At 38.7% G+C, this 20,932-nt stretch overlaps 1 protein-coding gene and 1 long non-coding RNA gene across 4 annotated transcripts in view; both read right to left on the reverse strand.

Moving 5' to 3' along the window:
• LOC136268204 (polyubiquitin-A-like) overlaps positions 1-20,932 on the reverse strand; it is a 160,188-nt gene that overhangs the window by 73,676 nt on the left and 65,580 nt on the right. For all 3 annotated transcript variants that reach the window (XM_066063483.1, XM_066063482.1, XM_066063484.1), the window contains exon 4: positions 18,676-18,906. In XM_066063483.1, the coding sequence (XP_065919555.1) occupies positions 18,676-18,906 (231 nt within the window). The remainder of the gene's footprint in view (positions 1-18,675; positions 18,907-20,932) is intronic.
• LOC136268205 (uncharacterized) lies at positions 10,936-12,891 on the reverse strand. Its single transcript, XR_010706911.1, has 5 exons — positions 12,497-12,891; positions 12,121-12,217; positions 11,829-11,900; positions 11,626-11,690; positions 10,936-11,574 (listed from the first exon to the last, which is right to left on the reverse strand). It is a non-coding gene; the product is annotated as an uncharacterized lncRNA (long non-coding RNA).

Raw genomic sequence — 20,932 nt, forward strand, 5'->3', positions numbered from 1 at the left:
TCTGTACAGGTGATTTGTTTGCAGCTGAGCTCTTTACAAAATGGTTTCTTTGTAGCTGAACTTTCTCCAAGGTAACTTCTTCTAACTGATCTTTCTACAGGGTGATTTGTTTGTAGCTGAACTATCTACAAGGTAATTTCTTCTAGCTGATCTCTCTACAGGGTGATTTGTTTGTAGCTGAATTCTGTACAAGTGATTTGTTTGCAGCTGAGCTCTTTACAGAATGGTTTCTTTGTAGCTGAACTCTCTACAGGGTGATTTGTTTGTAGCTGAAATCCCTACAAGGTAACTTCTTCTAGCTGATCTTTCTACAGGGCGATTTGTTTGTAGCTGAGTTCTCTACAGGGTGTTTGTTTGCAGCTGAATTCTCTACATGGTGGTTTCTTTATAGCTGAACTCTCTACAAGGTGACTTCTTCTAGCTGATCTCTCTACAGGGTGATTTGTTTGTAACTGAACTCTCTACAGGTGATTTGTTTGTAGCTGAACTCTCTACAAGGCGATACTTCTAGGTGATCTCTCTACAGGATTCCTTGTTTCTAACTGAACTCTCAACAGGGTGATCTGTTCATAGCTGAACTTTCTACTGGGTGATTTGTTTGCAGCTGAACTCTCTAAATGGTGGTTTCTTTGTAGCTGAACTCTCTACAACGTGACTTCTTCTAGCTGATCTCTCTACAGGGTGACTTGTTTCTAGCTGAACACTCTACAGGTGATTTGTTTGTAGCTGAACTCTCTACATGGTGGTTTCGTTGTAGCTGAACTCTCTATAAGGTAACTTCTTCTAGCTGATCTTTTTACACTGCATATTTGTTTGTAGCTGAGTTCTCTACAGGGTGATTTGTTTGCAGCTGAACTCTCTACATGGGAGTTTCATTGTAGCTGAACTCTCTACAATGTGACTTCTTCTAGCTGAACTCTCTACAGGGTGACTTGTTTCTAGCTGAACTATCTATAGGTGATTTGTTTGCAGCTGAACTCTCTACATGGTGGTTTCTTTGTAGCTGAACTCTCTACAAGGTAACTTCTTCTAGCCGATCTTTCTACAAGGTGATTGAGTTTTTTGCAGCTGAACTCTTTACATGGTGGTTGCTTTGTAGCTGAACTCTCTAAAAGGTGACTTCTTCTAGCTGAACTCTCTACAGGATGATTTGTTTGCAGCTGAACTCTCCACGTGGTAGTTTCTTTGTAGCTGAACTCTCTACAATGTGACTTCTTCTAGCTGAACTCTCTACAGGGTGACTTGTTTTTAGCTGATCTCTCTACAGGGTGACTTGTTTCTAGCTGAACTCTCTACAGGTGATTTGTTTGCAGCTGAACTCTCTACATGGTAGTTTCTTTGTAGCTGAACTCTCTACAAGTTAACTTCCTCTAGCTGATCTTTCTACAGGGTAATTTGTTTGCAGCTGAATTCTCTACAGGGTGATTTATTTGCAGCTTAACTCTCTACAAGGTGACTTCTTCTAGCTGAACTCTCTACAGAGTGATTGATTTTTTTTGCAGCTGAACTCTCTACATGGTGGTTTCTTTGTAACTGAACTCTCTACAGGGTGATTTGTTTGTAGCTGAACTCTCTACAGGGTGATCTGTTCATAGCTGAACTCCCTATAAGGTAACTTCTTCTAGCTAATCTTTCTACAGGGCGATTTGTTTGTAGCTGAGTTCTCTACAGGGTGATTTGTTTGCAGCTGAACTCTACATGGTAGTTTCTTTGTAGCTCTACAATGTGACTTCTTCTAGCTGAACTCTCTACAAGGTGACTTGTTTCTATAGCTGATCTCTCTACAGGGTGACTTGTTTCTAGCTGAACTCTCTACAGGTGATTTGTTTGCAGCTGAACTCTCTACATGGTTTATTTCTTTGTGACTGAACTCCCTGCAAGGTGACTTCTTCTAGCTGATCTCTCTACAGGGAGATTTATTTGTAGCTTAACTCTCTACAGGTGAATTGTTTGCAGCTGAACTCTCTACATGATGGTTTCTTTGTAGCTGAACTCTCTACAAGGTAATTTCTTCTAGCTGATCTCTCTACAGGCCGATTTGTTTGTAGCTGAACTCTCTACATGATGGTTTCTTTGTAGCTGAACTCTCTACAAGGTGATTTCTTCTATAGCTGATCTTTCTACAGGGTGATTTGTTTGTAGTTGAACTCTCTACATGATAGTTTCTTCGTAGCTGAACTCTCTACAAGGTGATTTCTTCTATAGCTGATCTTTCTACAGGGTGATTTGTTTGTACCTGAACTATCTACATGATGGTTTTCTTTGTAGCTGAACTCTCTACAAGGTAACTTCTTCTAGCTGATCTCTCTACAGGACAATTTGTTTGTACCTGAACTCTCGCACGATTGCTTCTTTGAAGCTGAACTCTCTACAAGGTGATTTCTTCTAGCTGATCTTTCTACAGGGTGATTTGTTTGTAGCAGAACTCTCTACAAGGAAACTTCTTCTAGCTGATCTCTCTACAGGGAGATTTATTTGTAGCTGAACTCTCTATACATGATTTGTTTGCAGCTGAATTCTCTACATGATGGTTTCTTTGTAGCTGAACTCTCTACAAGGTAACTTCTTCTAGCTGATCTCTTTACAGGGTGAATTGTTTGTAGCTGAACGATCTACAAGGTAACTTCTTCTAACTGATCTCTCTACAGGGTGATTTGTCTGTAGCTGAACTCTCTACAAGGAAACCTCTTTTAACTGAGCTCTGTACAGGGTGAGTTGTTTGTAGCTGAACTATCTACAAGGTAACTTCTTCTAGCTGATCTCTCTACAGGATGATTTGTTTGTAGCTGAACTATCTACAAGGTAACTTCTTCTAGCTGATCTCTCTACAGGGTGATTTGCTTGTAGCTGAATTCTGTATAGGTGATTTCTTTGTAGCTGAACTCTCTACAAGGTAACTTCTTCTAGCTGATGTATCTACAGGGTCACTAGTTTGTAGCTGAATTCTCTACATGGTGGTTTCTTTGTAACTGAACTATCTATAAGGTGACATCTTCTAGCTGATCTTTCAACAGGGTGATTTGTTTGTAACTGAACTCTCTACAAGAAAACTTCTTCTAACTGATGTCTGAACAGGGTGAATTGTTTGTAGCTGAACTCTCTACAGGGTGATTTGTTTGTAGCTGATCTCTATACAGGTTACTTATTTCTAACTGATCTCTTGAATTCTGTTCAGGGTGACTGCTCTATTAGGATGACTGCTCTATTAGAGTATCTCGATCTCGCACTTGCTGCACCAAGTTGGATTTCGTGTTATAACTCCGTGGCTTTAAGTCTGATTCTTCTACATCATTGAAGAGCCTTTCTAAGATGATAACTCCATCTGTACAGCGATTTTCAAAGCATTACCCCAAGTGGTTTATCTGGTAGGCGTGGCAAGCATAATAATAATAATAATAATAATAATAAATTAGCTAATCTCGATTGCGTAATTGTTACACACTGTTGATTTTTTCGCTGTATCTTCCTGGTTTTTAGTTCGATTTCTTTTAAACCACAAAAGGTTTGAGGTTCAATAGTTAACCTATTCACCCACCGATTTTCAGCTTCTTCCCATACGCGGTTTACCCTGTAGGCGTGACAACATATTGGTGTTATTTTTCGTGCATAATCGCTCATAACTCTTTGTCTGTTTATGGTATTCCAGCCAAAGTTGGTACCGAGATGCGCCTTTATACCCCCCTTCTGTGTGCCAAATTTCAAGGCAATCGGATAACGCGTTCGCGTTTTATAGCAGTTTTTGTAAGTGTGCGAAAAGAGGAAGAAAAATAAGAAGAAAAAAAAAAACGAAGAAACTAAGCCAATTTTTGAAGTCGCATATCTCAGGAATGCCTGAAGCGATTTCGCTCAAATTTGGAATATGGAGTACTGAAGTTGGAGGGAATGTACACAGCAAAATTTGTCTTGTTTCATCAAGGCAGCACAGAGCTACGGAGGTGCGAAAATTGCGTTTTCTTTCTTCCTGTCAATATACTCACGGGGTTGCGCGCCGGCTGCTTGGGCCGCACGACACACTACCGTGTGTCTTGATACTCATTGCATATACATTATGTATATGTAAAAGTTTCACACCTCGTGATCAAAGGAGCCGCCTGATTTTGTATGTAGCCCAGCTAGCCAGGCTACAACTGGGCACTGATTATATAGACGTTGATTCCAAAATCAATTGTGGGGATCGATTAATACTCACGTGATACTGTAGGATGCATGACTTGGATTTCGTCATGAAAATCACTTAGATGGAGAGCGTTTTATTATCCTCGCCATTCTATGAGTTGAAAAAAGTGAGAACTAGTGCTATAGCTTATTCAACGATCATTTATGCACATTTTTTGAATACGGACATACCCCCATCACGAAGCTACCACTCTGAACGGAGTAACCACTCTACAAGCAAGCTTACCTATCTAGGCCTTGAGTGAACTACGTACTTTGTCTATAAACGATTTAAAAGCACTGATTAAAACATCAAACTCATGTAACCAAAATTCTCTGTGATATCTCTAGGGTATGTCTGTTTATCGTAACGAAACATAACCAGAACGTACTAGCTGCTGACCCATAATCAAAAGTTTTAGGTATGCATAGATATTACATCCAGTGGCTACACTCGTATTGGCTTGGGTGATTGATCGCCCTGTACAGGCTATCAGCCTGATAAGTGTTAAATATTAGCTGTAACATAGGGCAGCATTCGGGCTTTCCCTGATATGTATGCCGTCTGCCCTCAGGCTGCAAAGCCCTCATGCCCATGTTACAACTATTACATATACAATAGGTTCAGTGAGTCAATACATGTATAGGCCAACTAGTATAATACATACAGTAAATACTGGATTATGCAAGAGTTTTCTTCAACCTTAGCCTTCTCGCAGGGCATACACATTGCTGGAGATATGCAATTCGTAAAGTTGTACAAGGTAAGAGATGTGGATTGCACTGAGCAGGCACATCAGAATATGTTTGATTACCAAATTTCTTAAAGTTAACCACTTCGTTGTAACTCAAAGTATGAAAGTATGACTAGTCTGTCGATGGTCCTCCATGTCAGTTTCAGAGTAATCTCTCAATGACTACTCACTTCTGTGGCCACTGATTGTTGCAAATTTATCATTGCTGAAACTTGCCTTTTGTAATTTATGAACCATTTTTTTCCTTACACTATGATTGTTGTAGTGATTGTTACTGTTAGAAAGTCCACTTTGTTTAGCTGTCTTCTTTATGAAGCTATTAATTTTATTAATTCCCATTCTCTGCTGGGAGTAACAGACATCTGCTCTATCAAAATCCTGCAGTGGTGTAAGATGCAATGGGCCAGATGATCAAAGTGGTTCTGGACATTGTTCATAATTTTTGAAAAATCTCAACTGGGCGCCTATCTCCTCCAATAGCAAACAAATGCTGTGGTACACGCCTTTCCTATTTTACTAACCCATATGGCCTTGATTTTGTGGGACCTTCCACCCATTCAACGTACAGGGCTTCTCCAGAGCTTGGGATATATAGCACCTTTAGGTCTTCAATTTTTATTTGGTTATGCTCTTGACAGCCTCTTGTTCAGAAATTTTGGCTTAATGAAAAGAACATTGTGTAGTTTAAGCTCTGAGGTGCACTACTAAGAATACAATTATTCCACATGGTTTGCACATCTTTAATGTTAACATAATCTGCCTTCCTTTTTCACTTTCCCCTCCCACTTTCTTGTAATGCTATAGCTTTCCCATTGAGTATACCTCCCTGGGACTAGCAACTTCTAGTGCTGATAAAATGTTGCAATTGTATCCAGTACCTTTTGTATATCTGTACATTGCTGCAAGCATTGTTCTCAAGCTGTCAGACTCATATTCTTCTCCCTTTTCATTACAAATATCAGCAAAGTACTGCTGTAAAACAGTGTTTAAATCCAGTGCAGAAATGTACGATAAGTCTACAGTAATGCACTTTTCCTTCTTCCATCTTTCAAACCTTTTAACTCACGTTGCTGTTGACTTTATGGTGTTTCTATTATTGTTTATCTTGAGTAGACTTAATATCTCCTTATCTGTTGTTGAAGCGAACACCGATGTATTACTACAAAGCTTTGCCTTGAGTCCAGATGCCATACCAAAAAGTTCTTCAGCATTTTTGTCACTACTAATCATCTCATTGTCATTAAAAAACTGCAATATTTCACCAGAATAGAAATCTTCTGGGATAACAGCCATTAAACAAACATTGCTAAGTCATTATGTGTGCTGACACGTGTCAACACTAATTTAGCACTACACTACTACACAAATTCTAGCCAATGAAATTACAATTACAACGTTTCACTGCTACCAATCATTACTAGCTAATCTCTCTACAGGGTGACTTGTGTCTAGCTGATCTATCTACAGGGTGATTTGTTTGTAGCTGAATTTTCTACAGGATAATTTGTTTGTAGCTGAATTCTCTACAGGGTGACTTGTTTGTAGCTGATCTTTCTACAGGGTGAGTTTATTATAGCTGAGCTCTCTACAGGGTGACTTAATTGCTCACTGTACAAAATTTGTTTGTGGCTGAAATCTCTACAGGATAAATTGGTTTCAAGCTGATCTACCTACAGGGTGACTTGTAATGGTTTGAATCACTAGAGCGATTTATTTGTAGTTGCATAGTGACTGTTTTATTAGGGTATCTCGGCAGTTAAATGCTCTATTAGGGTGACTGTTCTATTAGAGTATCTTGATCTTGTTTTGCTACATGTAGTTCACTTTCGAAAAGTGGTTTACAATCCAATTCTTCTGTACTACTGCAAGGACTTTTTATGATGATTATTCCAGCTACATACTGATTTTCAGCTCATTACTCTAAGCGGTTTGCCTGGTAGGTGTGAAAACTATTAGTTTTTTATTATTCAATAAAATTCGATCGTGTAATTGTGATACAGGTTGGGTTTTGTGTCATATCTCGATGGCCTTTATCCATCAAACACAAAAAGGCACTCCTCCATCTACATAGCAATTTTCAGCTCATTCCTACAAGTGGTATACCCTGTGGGCATGACAGAAGTTCGATCTTATTTTACGTGAATAATTGGTCATAACTCCGTGAATGTTCATTGAATTCCTACCAATCTTGGTACTGAGATTGGCTTTAATGAGTCCTTTAAGTGTGCCAAATTTCAGCCCGATTGGAGCACGCATTGGTGTTTTATGGCGGATTTTGCAAAGTGTGCGAAATGAAGGAGAAAAAAATAAAGAGATTAAAACAAATTTTGGCCGCTCGTAACTCGGAAATGTCTGGAGCGATTTTCTTCAAATTTGGTATGTAGACTCCCCTATCTGGCCAGCACTTCTGTAGCAAATTTGGTTCCAATCGGATAAGGGATCACAGAGATACTGTGTGAAAATCGTGTTTTCTTTCTTCCTGTCAATATACTCACGGTGTGGTGTACCAACTTCTTGGGCCGCACGACACACTACTGTGTGTCTTGATTTCACTGGTTTCAGCCAACCAGATGATTAATGGTGACGATAAAAGTGTCCAGAGCAGACATGGCACCATTACAGGTTAAGGAAATAGCTGTAACAGATTGTGTAATTTCATGGCTTCCCATACGAAATGTATTATAAAATCTTTGATCAGCCATAATATTGTGTCAGTCATTGGATGAAAAATTTTTAACGGGTCAAGCTGTGTGCAAATAAGCCAAATTTCAAGTGTCGTCCATGAGTTATTAAATGTTTTTGAGTCTCAATGTGTACATTATAGTCTTGCAATAGGCTATCAGGAATGTATGATACTAATTGTAAGTATCATGCTAATTTATCACATAGGTGAGTTCAAGTTTGTAGGTATGCACAAAGCAACACCCATTTATAGGAAACGTATCTTGTAGTCCACAAACGGGGAATGATGACTGAGACAGTATAGTGATTATCACAGTGACCAATACTGAGAAAGCCAAACATCCTTAGATGTGATATCTACTAGCAACCATCAAAGCTAAATGTTGCAGTCATTTCTTCGCTGCACGTGCTGACACAAATAAAATTTCACCTTATAAAATTTCATGGTAGCTTTACTGACCTGAAACTGTGACAATTACATACTATGAAATTTCCTGGGTATTATGGTAATGTTTTAAGGCAAGGAGGCTTCCTATCTATTGATAAATTTCTACTGTGGTTGCTAGAATTATTTCTAAAAATTTTTCCAGCCAGTAAATACTCCAATAGGCACATACAAAAGTTTCAAACTCAGTGAATGAACTTGGATATCAGTTAAATTATTATTATTAGCAAATTATTTCTGATCATGAGCAACTGACCACACATACGTACATGCAGATCTGGCTTACAGCTTTATTTCTTGCTCTTCCTAACTGTTGTTACACAATGTTAAGTTTAGAAGAATCCTTAGATGAATAGCGTAACTCTCAAAGCAGCCAAGCTGTAAAAAAAGAGTGCAGTACCCAACTTAGTTAAAAAAGTAGCTGAACCTTCTAAATGTGACTTGTTTGTAACCAAATTCTCTACTGGGTGATAGCTGAACTTTTTACAGGGCGACCTGAACTCTCAACAGGATAATTTGTTCGTACGTAGCTAAACTCTCCACAGGGTGACTTGTTTGTAACTACTCTCTACTGGGTGACCTGTTTGTAGCTGAACTCTACAGGTGACTTCTTTGTAGCTGATCTCTCTACAGGGTGGCTTGCTTGTAGCTGAATACTCTACCAGATGACTAGCTTGTAGCTGAACTCTCTAGGTGATCTGTTTGTACCTGAACCTTCACTTTTTGTAGGCTAGCTGAACTCTACAGGTGACTTCTTTCTAGCTGATATCTCTACAGGGTGACTTGTTTGTAGCTTAACTCTCTACTGCGTGACATGTTTGTACATAGCCGAACCCTCTACAGGTGACTTGTTTCTAGCTGATCTCTCTCTACAGGGTGCCTGTTTGTAGCTGAACTCTCCACAGTATGATTTGGTTGTAGCTGAACTCTTTAAAGAGTGACTTGTTTGTAGCTGAACTCTCCACAGGGTAATTTGTTTGTAGCTGAAGTTGCCGAACTCTCTACTGGGTGACTTGTTTGGTGCTGAACTCTCTACTGGGCAGTAGCTGAACTTTAAAGGTGACTTGTTTCTAGTGATTTTAGTACAGGGTGGCTTGTTTTTAGCTCTACAGGATGGTTTCTTGCATAGCTGAACTCTCTATACAGTGACATGTTATGCAGCTGAATGTTCTAATAGAGTAACTTACAAAGAGTGCTGAATGCTCTAATAGGGTAACTGCACTATCAGAGTGTCTAATTGCATAGAGGCTATACGTACATAGTTGGATTTTGAATTATACTCAGAGGCTTTACTCCAATTCTTCTGCACTGCTGCAAGGACTTTTTATGATTATTTCATCTACATACTGGTCTTTAGCTAACTACTCTCAGTGGTTTGCCTGGTAAGCGAGAAAACTAATATTTATTCACAAAACTCAATCGAGTAATTGTGACAAAAGTTGGGTTTTGTGTCATATCTCCATGGTCTTTATCTCAATTCCTTTCAAACGTGCAATCTTATTTTCAGTCATAACTCAGTGATTGTTCACCAGATTTCCACCAAACTTGATACAGACATTCACTTTAAAGAGCCCTTTAAGTGTGCCACATTTTAGCTTGATCAGAGTACTTGTTCGTATTTTATGGCAGATTTTGCAAAGTGTGCGAAAAGAAGAAAAAAACTGAAATTTTGGCCACTTGTATCTCAGAAATAGCTATAGGGCGATTTAATTCAAATTGGTATGTAGATTCCCCTACCTGGCAAGCACTTCTGTGGCAAATTTGGTTCCAGTCGGGTAAGAGATCACAGAGGTACATATGTGTAAAAATCACATTTTTCTTTCTCCTGTCAATATACTCATGGTGTGGCTGGGGCCGCACGACTCACTACCACAACTATCATTTACCTTACTTACCCTCTGAGATGACTCGTGAGTTTACAGTAGCTCTTGTGGTTACTGTAAACCTACCAGTGCTAAGTTTCAAATCATGAGCAGCTATGTATAATGTGACTTAACCACCAATCAAGAAAGTCTACTCATGACTTAAGAAAACAGTGCATGCAAGCAAGTGCAACAGTATACATTTGAGTGTTACTGTAATATATTCTATCTAACAATTGGCAAAAAAATTCACTTGAATTGTCGTTATTAAAATTTTTACCATTAACCTACCATCACAGTCATTTCTTAGCTGCCACCTTGGATTTCACATCTTTTTTCACCATAGCCTTTTGGGGGGCACACCCTTTTTTTACAGCTTGGCTGTTTTGGATTAGATTTCACTTCTTTTTGTATTTGTATACCCCAAAGCCGGCCTATGGCCAGCTTTGGGGTGTTTTTAACCTATCTTTTTTTCTTTACCACAGGAAGAAAAGATGAAACAAATGTTGAATACTTTAAATATTTCTGATTTTATCAGTAAATGTACATTTTATATATGTAAGACATATCAAGACTCACGGTAGTGAGGCGCGCGGCCAAGAAACTACAAAGCGCATGCCCAATTAAAAGACGCGCGGCCACTACTGTGAGTTATTTACGTGTAGGGACGGTTTTGCAATGTTAGCCCTGAATTATACAACATCTCTCAATAAGTTTGTATTGCGTTACATAATAAAAAAATCTTTTTTCATAGTAGTTTTCTTGCGACCGGTATTAAATGCGTATTTAGACATATTTCGCTTTATTTCTCAACCTTGTGTTACACCTAGCGTCACCTTATACCAGTCAACTTACCCATGTTTGTACATTCCATCTAGCACTGACATTACCTAATCCTGGTTTGTTCATATGTGCATTTTCTTCGATCAAACCTCTAATCCCTACAATAACTTTTAAAGACACGATGTGGACACAAGCCCTAATGTCTGATAAACAAGTTGTAAAAGCGTGTAGAACCATAAGTTCCCTATAGGGAAGGTGTTTTAAGCAGAAATCTTTTAAACTCCATTTAGTGCCACACCTCATGTGTGCGTTGATAATTGGCAGATGTCTTATAAACAAGTGTGAAAGCGTCAAGAACGTAGTGTCACTAGAGAAGGTGTTCCAAGCATAATTCTTGTTGCCACACCACACATGGCGTATTGTGTGTTCTGGTGGTGCTCAAACCAGCTTGTTACATAGCATTACCCACCCTAACAGCAAGTAGTCACTCCCATCGTGGCTTTCGTCATGCATGTCACTTAATTAATACACATGTTACATAACAAAATATATCACATTAATTGTTTGTGACATTAACAATAAAATTCTGACAATAAAATGGGATACAGTGGAAACTGTCTAAGCCGGTCACCAGATTTCTTGGCCTTAATAGGCAGTGGCTGCTTTAGACAGGTAAATTAGTGTATAAACTTCTCAATAGGGGAATTTAAAGCTGGTCTTGTTAAAGAGGTGGCCTTTCTATACCAGGTGGCCGCTAAGACAGGTTCCACTGTAGTTAGTCCCATCGCAACTGTACGCCTCATCCTGGAAATTCAGAAGGTTGTAATCAACTGAGATATAATGCCAAGATCTTATCAGGCCTCATCTCCCACGTACACTTGACAGTTGAGAACTAAAGAACACACATAACATTATATAATTCCTCTAAATTACTCCCCCGAACCTTGATCTTTACATATGTACCACTGCTAATGAGAGAACCGCATCCTATGACCAAGTACCCTGTACCTGTAAAATTGACAGGGCATTAAATACAATACAGCTAAAAATCTGTCACTTTTTACGCAAATGACAGATTTGGGGATCTGAAAATTCATCACACCCTTGAGGTAATACAAAAATTTCTTAGTATACACACAGACTGACCTGAAGATCCACAACATCCTTGCAGTCCACGCACACTTGGTGTACAGTCCACGTACACTTGACAATTGAGAACTAAAGAACACACATAACATTATAAAATTCCTTTGTCTACTTACCCCCCGAACCTTGATCTTAGTTGCCAAGTTTAGAGCAGGTTATGTATGTAGCACTGCAGACCTGAAGATCCGCAACGTCCTTGATGTTATTACAGTCCACGCACACTTCCACGTACACTTGACAATTGAGAACTACATAACATTATAAAATTCCTTTGTCTAATTACCCCCCGAACTTTGATCTTAGTTGCCAAGTTTAGAGCAGCTCTAGCCAAGTTATGTATGTAGCACTGCTAGTAAGAGAACCGCATGCTATGACCAAGTACCCTGTACCTGTAAAATTGACAGGCAGGCATTAAATACAATACAGTTAAAAATCTGTCACTTTTTATGTAAATGACAGATTTGGGGAATTCATCACATCTTGAGGTAATACAAAATTTGAGGACCTGAAAATTCATCACACCCTTGAGGTAATACGTTTGAGGATTCACAAGTTGGCCCAGCAGTGACCTTACTACACAGTGTCCTGATTAGACAGGTTTCACTGTACATAAAGACCAGTATGCAATGTGAAAGAGTATTTTTTTGTACAAGCATCATGTAGATTACCTTACTTCTTCCACCTAGTTCCAGGACTTCTAAATTGGCACTACAGTGACAACACTGAAAGCTGTTTGGTCTGTACGAGTACGCCTTGTTGACAATCCATCCATGAGACATAATTTCAAGCGGGAAAATATTGGTACTTGCTGCTACTCAACTTGGTACCATCACAGAAGTTTTCAGCTTGGTCTCAGTGAACTTGCACTAGTCAGTGCGGACGTCTGACAGTCTAAAAACCAATCGCATACACGCAGTTAATCAGTGTGAATAGATGTGGCACTTTGTACACCAGCCTCATTTTTTTCACTCCTCCTTTCGTTACTGAACCTCCACTCCTCGTTTCGTTACTGAACCTCCACTCCTCGTTTCGTTACTGAACCTCCACGAAGAGCTGAAGACATCCGTATTTTCGCCGACGACTCTTTAATATCCACTCAACATTCTTCTTCAAGTGGTGTAGACTCTACGTATCTTAGTTCAAATCAGTTAAGTATGCTTCGCCGCTCCATTGAAATTCAGTTACAATATAACAAATATTTAGTAGTATTCAGTCCTCTCAAGACATGGACTGCCATCAATAATTAATGTAAACCGCGTATCACGTGTATTCACCTGAGGTGTTACAGGTGTTACAGGGACTTTCCAAGAGATTTCCCCTAAATAGGCCACGTGATCATTGTTAGTCAAGTGGAACTCGTTCTTGGTTATGGCTCTACAATGCGGTACTCGTACTTTAATGTATTTAGTGTTTAATAATATTATACTTCTCTCTCAAGACATGGACTGCCATCAATAATAATAATATAAATCGCATATCAAGTGTCATTCACTTAAAGTGTTACTATGCAGGGTCTTTCCAAGGGATATCCCCTAAATAGGTCACGTGATAATTGTCAGTCAGGTGGAACTTATTTATTTCCATTAATGCACCATGGAGCTTGTGTTGTGGCTTTCATTAATTGATCATTATGCACATACCATGGTGCAACAAAGTTTGTACCAAATTGTTGGAATGTGGTTCGTGGTTTGCTGGTATGAGCTTGTCTTGTGGTTTTCAACTTTTGTAACAGATTGCTTAAATGTACATATGCATGTGGTTCGTGGTTGTCAGTGATTGTGTATATGAGTTGGGGTTGTTCCACAGAGCTTGCACAATATTCAGATGTCTACATGACGACACAAGGTTAAGTGAGACCTGTAAAAGAACAAGCAGACACTGAACTTAACCTCAAATTAAACACATATACAGCTAACTTGGAACATCAGTCGCAACACCAAAGACACTTGCTTGGATATCCCCATGGCTTAACTATGGAGTGACATGTGTAATTAACCAGCACTAAACAGTATTTACAACACAATTTTCTTTTCTGTAAGAACTTTTTAGCACCAAGTAAAGGCACTACCATCTCTCCTACAAGAGCATTTCACAAGAGATGTGATATTAACTTGAGTATAACCAATATGTGGTGTATGTTTGTGAACATGTGTGTATAGTGTTTGCACATTTTGTGTGCGTCTTGTGCTTGTATATGATGTAAGCATGTGTTTATTTGTAGTGAAATAAAAATAATAGTACGATGTTTGTGATCTCTTTCATAACCCTTAGCAAAACATCTAACTCTATGAGTGGCAAAACAAGTTGATAGATCATCCTCATGGCACTATGGCAGTGGTCATAGCAAGTTTTATTCATTGACAAGTACAGAATGATTGATATACTCCAATAGAACAGTCAAGCAATAAATACTCTAATAGAACAGTCATTGAACAATATTTACATCTCTGTCTGAAAACACTCCCAGATCCCAGATGCAATCTCAGAGTTGCTATTTCAAGATGGTGGCATTCCCCAAGATCACCTAGAAAAGCATGCTTTGCAAATAAGTGCTTTACACACATCTTTGGTTACCCTGACTGTAGCCATTATTGCTTGGCATGACCAGTAATTTCCACTGGCCCTTGTCCTAAGAAAAAATTAATACCTACTGAAGGAATGTATGTTATACGCGCACCACCTATCAGCAGATTTCTGTTTGGTTGCAACACCTCTACAAGGCAGAATTCATCATACACCCCCCATGGCTTTAACATTGGGTCTGTAAATTATATAACTGACAAAAAATAATGATATCTCCCCCAAAACACCTTTGCTGTAAAAAAAGGTGCGTCCAAGAAACTACAAGTATCTGTAACCCAATGTAAAACAGATAAGCTGTAGAAAAACACTCCATGAAATTAATGGGTAACTGAAAGAGCTGATATCTAGAGCGGCCAAGAATCAATAATGTTACTACAACTGACTATGATTACCAAAGAATGCCTTGGCTGTAGAACAGGTAAATAAAAGTAACTGGCAACCAAAACAGCTGATATCTGAAGCGGCCAAGAATAAAAGTTAAGTTGATACAACTTACTACAATTATAAACTTGCAACATTGAATCCTAATCATTCAACCGTGTTCTATACATTCACCCTTGCTACATCCTAAATTAATTCTTTGTAACTCTAATTGACTGGTAATTTGGCCGCCTTTTTCAATAGTCAGAGTAAAGATAAAAAGGCAGCCAAATTACCAGCCAATTAGAGTTACACAGAATTAATTTAGGATGTAGCAAGGGTGAATGTATAGAACACAGTTGAATGATTAGGATTCAATGTTGCAAGTTTATAATTGTAGTAAGTTGTATCAACTTAACTTTTACACTTGGCCGCTTCAGATATCAGCTGTTTTGGTTGCCAGTTACTTTTATTTACCTGTTCTACAGCCAAGGTATTCTTTGGTAATCATAGTTAACATTATCGATTCTTGGCCGCTCTAGATATCAGCTCTTTCAGTTACCAATTAATTTCATGGAGTGTTTTTCTACAGCTTATCTGTTTTACATTGGGTTACAGATACTTGTAGTTTCTTGGACGCGCCTTTTTTACAGCAAAGGTGCTTTTGGGGGGGATATTTATTACAGAACTCTCCATGGTGATTTCTTTGTAACTGAACACTCTACAAGGTAACTTCTTCTAGCTGATCTCTCTACAGGGTGAATTGTTTGTAGCTGAACGATCTACAAGGTAACTTCTTCTAGCTGATCTCTCTACAGGGTGATTTGTTTGTAGCTGAACTCTCTACAAGGAAACCTCTTCTAACTGAGTTCTGTACAGGGTGAATTGTTTGTAGCTAAACTATCTACAAGGTAACTTCTTCTAGCTGATCTCTCTACAGGATGATTTGTTTGTAGCTGAACTATCTACAAGGTAACTTCTTCTAGTTGATCTCTCTACAGGGTGATTTGTTTGTAGCCAAATTCTGTATAGGTGATTTGTTTGCAGCTGACCTATTTACAGAATGGTTTCTTTGTAGCTGAACTCTCTACAAGGTAACTTCTTCTAGCTGATGTATCTACAGGGTCACCAGTTTGTAGCTGAATTCTCTACATGGTGGTTTCTTTGTAACTGAACTATCTACAAGGTGACTTCTTCTAGCTGATCTTTCTACAGGGTGATTTGTATGTAATTGAACTCTCTACAAGAAAACTTCTTCTAACTGATCTCTGAACAGGGTGAATTGTTTGTAGCTGAACTCTCTACAAGGTAACTTCTTCCAGCTGATGTCTCTACAAGGTCACTAGTTAGTAGCTGAACTCTCTACATGGTGGTTTCTTTGTAACTGAACTCCCTACAAGGTGACTTCTTCTAGCTGATCTCTCTACAGGCAGATTTGTTTGTAGCTGAACTCTCTACAGGTGATTTGTTTGCAGCTGAACTCTCTACATGATGGTTTCTTTGTAGCTGAACTCTCTACAAGGTAACTTCTTCTAGCTGATCTCTCTACAGGGCGATTTGCTTGTAGCTGAACTCTCTACATGATGGTTTCTTTGTAGCTGAACTCTCTACAAGGTGATTTCTTCTATAGCTGATCTTTCTACAGGGTGATTTGTTTGTAGCTGAACTCTCTACATGATGGTTTCTTTGTAGCTGAACTCTCTACAAGGTAACTTCTTCTAGCTGATCTCTCTACAAGGCGATTTGCTTGTAGCTGAACTCTCTACATGATGGTTTCTTTGTAGCTGAACTCTCTACAAGGTGATTTCTTCTATAGCTGATCTTTCTACAGGGTGATTTGTTTGTAGCTGAACTCTCTACATGATGGTTTCTTTGTAGCTGAACTCTCTACAAGGTAACTTCTTCTAGCTGATCTTTCTACAGAGTGATTTGTTTGTAGCTGGATTCTGTATAGGTGATTTGTTTGCTTTACAGAATGGTTTCTTTGTAGCTGAACTCTCTACAAGGTAACTTCTTCTAGCTGATGTATCTACAGTGTCACTATTTTGTAGCTGAATTCTCTACATGGTGGTTTCTTTGTAACTGAACTCTCTACAAGGTGGCTTCTTCTAGCTGATCTTTCTACATGGTGGTTTCTTTGTAACTGAACTGTCTACAAGGTGGCTTCTTCTAGCTGATCTTTCTACATGGTGGTTTCTTTGTAACTGAACTCTCTACAAGGTGACTTCTTCTAGTTGATCTCTCTACAGGGAGATTTGTTTGTAGCTGAACTCTCTACAGGTGATTTGTTTGCAGCTGAACTCTTTACATGATGGTTTCTTTGTAGCTGAACTCTCTACAAGGTAACTTCTTCTAGCTGATCTCTCTACAGGGCGATTTGTTTGTAGCTGAACTCTCACATGATGGTTTCTTTGTAGCTGAACTCTCTACAAGGTAACTTCTTCTAGCTGATCTCTCTACATGGCGATTTGTTTGTAGCTGAACTCTCACATGGTGGCTTCTTTGAAGCTGAACTCTCTACAAGGTGATTTCTTCTAGCTGATCTTTCTACAGGGTGATTTGTTTGTAGCTGAACTCTCTACAAGGAAACTTCTTGTAGCTGATCTCTCTACAGGCAGATTTGTTTGTAGCTGAACTCTCTACAGGTGATTTGTTTACGGCTGAATTCTCTACATGATGGTTTCTTTGTAGCTGAACTCTCTACAAGGTAACTTCTTCTAGCTAATCTCTCTACAGGACGATTTGTTTGTAGCTGAACTCTTTACATGGTGGTTTCTTTGTAGCTGAACTCTACAAGGTGATTTCTTCTAGCTGAACTATCTCTTTCCGTAGTTGAACTCCCTACAAGGTAACTTCTTCTAGCTGATCTCTCTACAGGGTGATTTGTTTGTAGCTGATCTCTATACAGGATACTTGTTTCTAACTGATCTCTTGAATTTTCTTCAGGGTGACTGCTCTATTAGGATGACTGCTCTATAAGAATGACTGCTCTATTAGGATGACTGCTCTATTAGAGTATCTCGATCTCGCACTTGCTACACCAAGTTGGATTTCGTGTTATAACTCCGTGGCTTTAAGTCTGATTCTTCTACACCATTGAAGAGCCTTTCTAAGATGATTACTCCATCTGTACAGCGATTTTCAAAGCATTATCCCAAGCGGTTTATCTGGTAGGCATGGCAAGTAGTGGTTTTTATTAGCTAATCTCGATTGCATAATTGTTACACACTGTTGGTTTTTTCATTGTATCTTCCTGGTTTTTAGCTCGATTTCTTTCAAACTACAAAAGGTTTGAGGTTCAATAGTTAACCTATTCACCCACCGATTTTCAGCTTCTTCCCATACACGGTTTACCCTGTAGGCGTGACAACATATTGGTATTATTTGTCGTGAATAATCGCTCATAACTCTTTGTCTGTTTATCGTATTCCAGCCAAAGTTGGTACTGAGATGTGCCTTTATATCCCCCTTCTGTGTGCCAAATTTCAAGGCAATCGGATAAGGCGTTTGTGTTTTATAGCAGTTTTTGTAAGTGTGCGAAATAAGGAAGAAAAATTAGAAAAAAAACGAAGAAACTAAGCCAATTTTTGAAGTTACATATCTCGGGAACGTCTCAAGCGATTTCGCTCAAATTTGGAATGTGGAGTACTGAAGTTGGAGGGCGTGTCCACAGCAAAAATCGTCTTGTTTCATAAAGGCAGCACAGAGCTACGGAGGTGCAAAAATTGCGTTTTCGTTCTTCCTGTCAATATACTCATGGGTGTTGCGCGCCAGCTTCTTGGGCCGCATGACACACTACCGTGTGTCTTGATAAGGAATAACACAACAATCCAATTAACTAGTGAATATGACAAAAGTAGTAAAACACTGCTTAGAATCAGATAAAGTACAGAAAGTAACAAACCTTTAAGTTTCAGTTCTGGCAACAGATGAAGTGTTGCTTCTTTTTTAATGCCACAATCAGTCACGGTATGATAATTATTTAATTGATATCCTGCAAACATCAGTTTTTGGGCATAATATGGAATTCCTATTTTGTCTTGAAGCTTAGTCTTAACATCGTTTATTGTATCTGAAGCTAGTACATCTAATGTGACTATCTTCCCAGCAATTTTCACAAATATTTGCATGTTGCCTGCAAAAAAACATAGACATGCACTACACCACCATACATAGACTAAGTACATAATTTACCATATTGTACTTTCATGGGAGGACCAAATACTGTATTTTCTGTATGTACTGTATGGCCAATTACCTACTATGTGAGTCATATAGTGCAGTTATGCAGATAATTGGGCAAATGCATTACCATTATGCTGAAGATTGCTATGCTACAAAACAATCCTGCTGATACAGCACGATTGATCATGTGCATGACATTGTAAATTGCCAAAACTACTGGTTTGTTTAAGTTATGATTAGAAATAGATTACATGAACACTTACTGATAGTCTAATCACCAAAGTATTTGAGATGAATACTCCAAGCAAGCAAATCAGGAAGTACAACATAACACTTAAAGCACCACCTATGCTTGTGTTTTATCTTGTCCTGTATTAGTTTCAAAATTCATTACCTCAAGCTTTATTTTATGTACATACATGTGGTGGTGCTCTAACTATAACATACATGACTAGCACTTCACAACTGCAATGATTCTTGAGATGGATAATATTTCTCTGAGGTAATATCATATATTAGGGCTCATGGAGATTTGGGTTTTCCTAGCCAAAAAATTCATTCAAAAACCAGCTCCACAACTCCATCATGGCACCTTAGCAGTATTAGTTAGGTATAACCAAGCCTAAAAGTGCCTTAAGTACGATCCTAAAGGCTTCCAATAAATTGTTACGAAATTTTTAAAAATTATTCAGTGGAATTTTCTACTGCCTACCTGCCTGCCTGCCTGCCTGTGCCTGAAGTCTTCAGGCAAGCGTAACTTGATAACGGCTAAGGCCATGGGCTTAATATTTTCACTGTTCGACATTGCTTCATCCTGAGACGTGCCTTTTGGCATACCACAGTACGTACAATGCATGCATCATGGACTTACCTTTGTCCTCCTTTGTGTCACATTTCTTTTTGTTGACAGCCCAAGGTGTCGATCTGCGGTAGCACGATTCATGGCTTCACTACAGTATGTTTGTAAACGGGTATTTTCCATGGTGACTGTACTGATTGCAGAGATGATTCTAACATTGCTCTTAGTTTGTAACGCTGTGTAACGGGCTGAACATAGCTGAAAGCGAACCGCTGCACTTTTGAAGCAGTTTTTGATAGCTGGGGTGCACATCCAGGTGAAAACATTAATTCTGGTGCCATCCTTTCTTATTATTACGACTGATGTCTGTTAACATGAATCAAGTGACTCGGTTTGCATATACTTATTTATAAAGTTCTATCTCAGGAGGCTAAATTCTCAAAATATTTGTGGTTGCATGTCGGTAGACTCCTCCATCAACCACTTGCCACTTTTCTCAGACTCCTGTTAACACCCCCTTGTGTAATCCTATAGATCCATCCCTACATATGTTACACACTACTGTTTGCAAATGTAATAATATAATGAAATCCAGCACTTCAATGATGTGTACAAGTTTAAGGAGAAATTAGAAATTTTAAGTTTGATGAGGGATCATAGAAAAAAAAAGTAGGGAAACAAGGGAGGTTGCCTACACCTGCAGATATACTAGCGAACATTTAATCCCTAATCCAGTCTATACCCAAGACCAAGACTGAATTAGGGATTAAATGTTCACTAGTATATCTGCTGGTGTAGGTGACCTCCCTTGTTTCCCTATATTTTTCTATGATCCCTAATTGAACCTAAAATTTCTAATTTTTCCCTAAACTTGTTTGTTTACTTTTTTTTGTAACATTATTATGACTGGTGAACCCATGCATACCGCATCTATAGGAAACTGCATAAATGCATGGTTTAAATTTAAAGTTGAGTTTTAAAGAGAAATTGATCCTGCAACTCCCAAATGCTGACATATACTTATACACGAGATGCTGTTAGAACATTTAAAAATGCAACCACAGCTAAAGTTATTAATTATACAGCACGATAGTACTGTATAGTAGGGACCACAAAGGAGTACATGTGGCCCACAAACAACATCACCCCATAACAAGCCTCAATTTTCCCAGACAAC

Source organism: Dysidea avara, chromosome 10 (genome assembly GCF_963678975.1).
Source record: "Dysidea avara chromosome 10, odDysAvar1.4, whole genome shotgun sequence".
In the NCBI taxonomy this organism is placed as follows: Eukaryota; Metazoa; Porifera; class Demospongiae; order Dictyoceratida; family Dysideidae; genus Dysidea; species Dysidea avara.